Here is a 5,366-nt window from a genome sequence, read left to right as displayed (position 1 = left end):
TACTCCAAACCCTACTATTCATCAATAATATATTATCACAGAAACTTTTAATAATTACACCACTATTAATTAAAATATTCAACTATTACACTAAAATATTTAAAAAACAATATTTGCCACTGTTTCCTTCCGTTCCGGGGATGCTGATCAGGTAGAAAAGTATGCATGGAATCGAATTCGCATTTCTCAGATGGCAATATTACGGCTTTCCTACCGTGGCCGTCCGTAACTCTTATTTTACGATGGCGGATCTGATCCGCTTCGTTCTTGTTGACCTATAAATGTGGGTCGCGAGTTGAGAAATCCATCTTGCGATTGCGCAGAGGAGAAGTTCGAAGGACTACTCACTCGGTCGCATTGGCAAGAAGAGAAGTTCCAGTAATTAATTACTGGGACGCATTTGCAACTTGAAAATAGGGAGGGGAAGGGAAGGGAAAGGTAGGCTAGGGTAGTGCAGGGTGTTTTGGAAATTCCTGCAAATTTTGATTATCAATGGGGATGCTAATTGAGAAATCAAAACCCTATGTGATTATGATATCCCTGCAGTTTGGATATGCAGGGATGAATATTATCGTTAAAGCCTGCCTTAACAAAGGGTTTAATCACTTCGTGCTTGTAGTTTACAGGCACGCTGCTGCTACGATTGCTCTTGCGCCTTTTGCCTTTTTCATAGAGAGGTAAAGCTATTTTATTCATGCATTTTTTTTAATCTAAGAAATCTGCTTGGAGCTGTTTTTAGGTTTATATAGTCTTGCTCACTGGGGACCAAATCTCCACAAATAATCATCAAATTATAGCTTCGGAACTACATGTCCTTGCAACCTAGCTCTGCACTCAATACCTAGCTAGGTAATTAGCTGATGTGTTCACTAACTTGCAACAAATTGCAGGAAAGTGCGACCCAAACTCACTTTTTTCACATTCTGCCAAATTTTTTTACTGGGCTTGTTAGGGTATGTATTATTTCGTAATTTCATGTCTTTTGCTTCTTTCATATCATCACTTCCATTCCATTTGTGATCGTGTCTCTGCAAATTGTTGGCGAGTAATTTAATCTCGATATGGAATATTCTGAATGCATGTCTGCAGTCCTGTACTCGACCAGAATTTGTACTACATGGGCTTGAAGTTAACATCTCCAACCTATGCCTGTGCATTGAGTAATCTTCTCACCGCTATGACTTTCGTGTTGGCTCTCATATTCAGGTAACCAAATCACAATGATGGATCACATAGTCTAGCGGTTAATCATCGTCATCCATTACTTTATTTTATGGTGTTGATGGAAAATATTTATTGCCATAGGATGGAGAGAGTGAACATCAAAAAGCTACGCAGTCAAGCAAAGATAGTGGGAACCATTGTGTGCGTCGGGGGAGCAATGCTTATGACGATGTACAATGGACCAATTGTCAAGATGCCTTGGTCTGCACATCATCACTCCCACGAGAAATCTTCAAGTGGAACGTCGTCAGCTACTCTCGTTGATCGTAGAAACTGGATATTAGGCTCCCTTGTCATCATTGTGGCCACTCTTGCTTGGTCAGGCGTATTCATCTTGCAGGTCATCGTTTATCTTTGACGTGCTTTTTATTTTGAGATATCTATATAAAATAGTCTCATTCCCTTTTAAATTTCTGGAAGCCGTTACTTACAAGTTTGTAATTCATAGTGTATAAGTTTCTAATTTATAGTGAAAAAGGATATAAGCAATATGAAAAAGTAAAAGTAGCATTACCAATTTTAGCTTTCAGAATTTTAATATTCAGAATTAATTTACAAATAATCAGCCTGTTTAATTTCTAAAAATTTGTTTAACCTCTCTAATAATCTCACATTCATACGCAAAATCATACATATATAAATGTAAATTATTAATCATCTTAAAATTAGAAATGACTTCCATTAACTATGATTTTTTTTGAATGTGCAGGCTGCAGTATTGAAGAAATACTCTGCTCAACTGTCCCTTGTCACCTTAGTGTGTTTCCTAGGTACGTTACAGGCAGCCGTCCTCGGCTTAGCTGTTGTTCATAATCCTTCCGATTGGGCGTTGGGATGGGACATCAACCTTCTCGCTGCAGTCTACTCTGTAAGTTTGTTTTTTTCTTAATTCGTCCAGGGAAATAGGTCAAATATTTTTTCTTAATTCGTCCAGGGAAATAGGTCAAATATTTTTTCTTCGGGCTTGAATTGAAAAGCTGGAGATTGGGATGCCAAGTTATACTATATAGTACAACAAATTAATATTGCTGGGTGCAGGGAGTTGTGACGTCGGGAATTGCATACTACCTACAAGGTGTGTGCATGCGCTTAAAAGGACCTGTATTTGCGTCAGCATTCAGCCCATTGATGATGATAATCGTGGCAATTATGGATTCCATCATTCTCTCTCAGAACATCTTCTTGGGCAGGTTTATTTCTCCACCTTTTTTAATGGGTAGATTGTAGATATAGGAATATTTTCGAATTTGGTGACTAAAAATGTTTAATTGTTTCACTGGAACTTAAAATTAACAGATATTTAACTACTTAAATTGAAATTGAGCTGAATGGCTTTTTTCTAAACAAGATGCTAACTGCACTTATCCGCTGAATTCAGTGTGTTGGGAGGAGTTCTGATCGTAATAGGGCTATACGCTGTTCTCTGGGGAAAAGTGAAGGATAGCAAGATCCCAACTGATAAAAATTTACCAGAGCTGTTCCACGAAATTCATAACAAGATGGAGGGTATAGAAGCTGCCCCCAAGGAAGCTCATCCTTATCAATCCAAAGCTGGAGACGCGGCCATTTCGGTAGTTTGAAACAACTACACATAGTGTTTGTAGTTTGGGCTCACTCAGACGCAGGTGTTAAAAGAACTTATTCCATTGCTTCAATACTTTTTTGGAATAGTAAGAGCCTTGATTTACACTTATCTTTGCTTCAGACTTCTTATGATAGGGTAGTAGATATTATCAGGTTGTTTGTTGCTCATGAAGAGATATTACCGTGACAAATCGGGATGTATCCTGAGATAACAAAACAGTACTGTAGCCCCTCAACAATGCTTTTAAAGTAACAAATAGTGGTCTATTGTAATAGAATAAAGAGGGTTATGATGTAGTAGTTGGTAGCCTTAATCTAATAGAGTAGGAGGACAATAATGTTTTTATTATATAGCGATAAGATGTGCGGGAGGGGATATGAATATTTATAAGACATACTTATTATAATTGTGCATTTATTTGATTGGAGTATTCTTCGTCTCTTTGCTCTATTTAAATATTCGACATGTCATGTTGGGTACTTTCATTAAGAATAAAGTATTTATTAATGTTAATATTTAACAAAATAATGACCTAATAAGGTGGTAGTGTGGGATTATTTTTGCAAAAAAAAACTAAAGGATTATTTTTTAGGAGCCATGGAATTTTAAAATATTCATATTTATGTTTATGTTTTTTTTTAATACTTTAGTTTAATAATTATAAGGGGTTTAAGTTTAGAATTTTTGTCTTTGTGATTAGATTTTAAAATGAAGTTGGTTGTTTTGTCTTTGTGATTAGATTTTAAAATGAAGTTGGTTGTTTTTAAAATATCTAATTTTTCCATTTAAGTTGTAATTAAATCTAAAAAAAAAAATATTTTCAAAAAAACTAGTTTTTTGTTGGTCTTTTAGATGATATTCCAGCAATAAAGCAACATTTCATTATCTAATTATGTCGGATACCCTCCATCTTATTAGTTTGTATCAACTATTTGCAAATTCACTTTTAACTAGACATGTCGTTTGAATGTTTAGCAAATGTTTATTGTTTAGGTGGTGGGATAATGGAATTGGTGTTAAATGTATGTTGCATTGAGGTTTGTTGTTTTGGTGGTGAGGCTATGGATTTGGTGTTGAATGCATATTTTACTAAGGTTTATTATTTTGGTGGTGGGATAATGGAATTGATATTGAAACCTTCTTTTCTATATGGATTGTCCTTTGAAACTTGTTCTTAAGGGATTTTGGTTCATGATGCCACACTTTAGCTATCAAATATTGGTTTCTACATGATGAGTTTTCTTGTTGGTTTATTAACTTTTGTTGCATCATTGAGATAAAAAGGTATAGTCTTCTCCTAGGTTTGTATTGTTTGTGATTTGTGTCTTTTACTGGTAATTGGGATTCTTTTCTCTATGATTTCTCCTTCAATCTCTTTGGGGTCATTTGGTCATGGTTTACCCTTGGTTGATCGAGAGAGCAACAAAAATTATTTGTTGTCTTGGTTCAATTTCACTTTAGAGAAAATTTGGCATTCCTCCTGATTTATGTTCATGTATTATAGGGAGGCCTTAGACTTCCAAAATGTCCAAGGCATGAAGACACCATTCAAAGTGACAAGACCTCCATCTTCTCAATCACTTCACTGGTTTAGGAAAATGAAAACATGTATGCAACCTAAAATTGCATAATTATGACTACTTTGCTAATAAATTATATCTATCCTATGGCTAGGGATGAACCATAATGGATTAAAAAAACTCGAGGAAAAATGCTCAACCTTTTCTTAAGTAGGTTAGAACGATCCAAAAATAGTTACCTATTGGTCCAAGGGACTCACCAAGTTGAATAATAGGTTGGAGATGGATCACACGAACTCCAATACCCTTGCTCTTTCTTGAAATCATTTTCACACATGGAAATACTAAAAAATTAGCAATAGAAATTAAATGACATAGATCAATTTAGAAGCAACAAAAAACAACATATGAACACAATGTTTATCCTAGAAAACCCCAATCCACTAGAAAAAGTCTTTTAGTGTCCTTTCCAAAACTGAACCAGCTAACATAATTCTATTCATATCCTTCCCCAAAATAGAGCCAAGTTATCATTCATTACTCACCTCCTCTCGCATTTGCAATGAAGTCTTCTCAAGCTTTTAATGCTTCATTACATGCATTCCACAAGCTCAAAACGATTTGAAACAAAAACCATGTGCCCAGAACCACCACTACTATAGACCCAATAACTTTGACACTTTCACAAAGTCGAGTTTTAACTAACAATCCACTTAAAACTTGACTTGGGGTTTCCCTTGACTAAATCTGGCCAAACCAACGAAGTAAACCAATTTTCTCACCTCCATGCCCTACCCCCCTCAAAATGTATATCTCAAGTATAATTTAACATACCCCCTATCACCAGGTCTAAGTTCATACTTACTAGCATCAATATACCCCTTTGCATGCAATAAAAATTTCAAATTCATTATAAAATAATAATATTTTCTTCATTGTTACTATGGCCATCATCTTCGGTTCTCTACTCTCCAAATCCATCTTTTGTGTTTGTTATCTCTCTAAACTTGTGCACACCATCCTATGACTTTCTCTTC

General features: G+C 35.4%; 1 protein-coding gene across 1 annotated transcript; it reads left to right on the top strand.

Moving 5' to 3' along the window:
• The first annotated feature begins 229 nt into the window (after positions 1-229).
• LOC149235097 (WAT1-related protein At5g07050-like) lies at positions 230-3,217 on the top strand. Its single transcript, XM_089461289.1, has 7 exons — positions 230-677; positions 891-953; positions 1,090-1,206; positions 1,306-1,564; positions 1,934-2,092; positions 2,263-2,414; positions 2,603-3,217. Exons 1-7 carry the CDS (start codon positions 493-495, stop codon positions 2,802-2,804), a joined length of 1,137 nt encoding a protein of 378 aa, XP_089317415.1. The 5' UTR covers positions 230-492; the 3' UTR covers positions 2,805-3,217.
• Positions 3,218-5,366: the final 2,149 nt, after the last annotated feature.

Source organism: Pinus tabuliformis, chromosome 8 (genome assembly GCF_031772625.1).
Source record: "Pinus tabuliformis cultivar Carrire ecotype Pingquan chromosome 8, CPIR1, whole genome shotgun sequence".
Taxonomy (NCBI): Eukaryota; Viridiplantae; Streptophyta; class Pinopsida; order Pinales; family Pinaceae; genus Pinus; species Pinus tabuliformis.
The sequence above is the reverse complement of the archived record's forward strand: the minus strand, read 5'-3'. Positions and strand labels throughout refer to the sequence as shown.

Excerpts from the sequence above, each read along its gene's own strand:
- LOC149235097 (XM_089461289.1), top strand. The coding sequence starts at position 493 with ATGGGGATGCTAATTGAGAAATCAAAACCCTATGTGATTATGATATCC. Across the intron at positions 678-890 it reads TTTGCCTTTTTCATAGAGAG|GAAAGTGCGACCCAAACTCA; the intron begins GTAAAGCTATTT and ends AACAAATTGCAG. Across the intron at positions 2,415-2,602 it reads CAGAACATCTTCTTGGGCAG|TGTGTTGGGAGGAGTTCTGA; the intron begins GTTTATTTCTCC and ends CGCTGAATTCAG.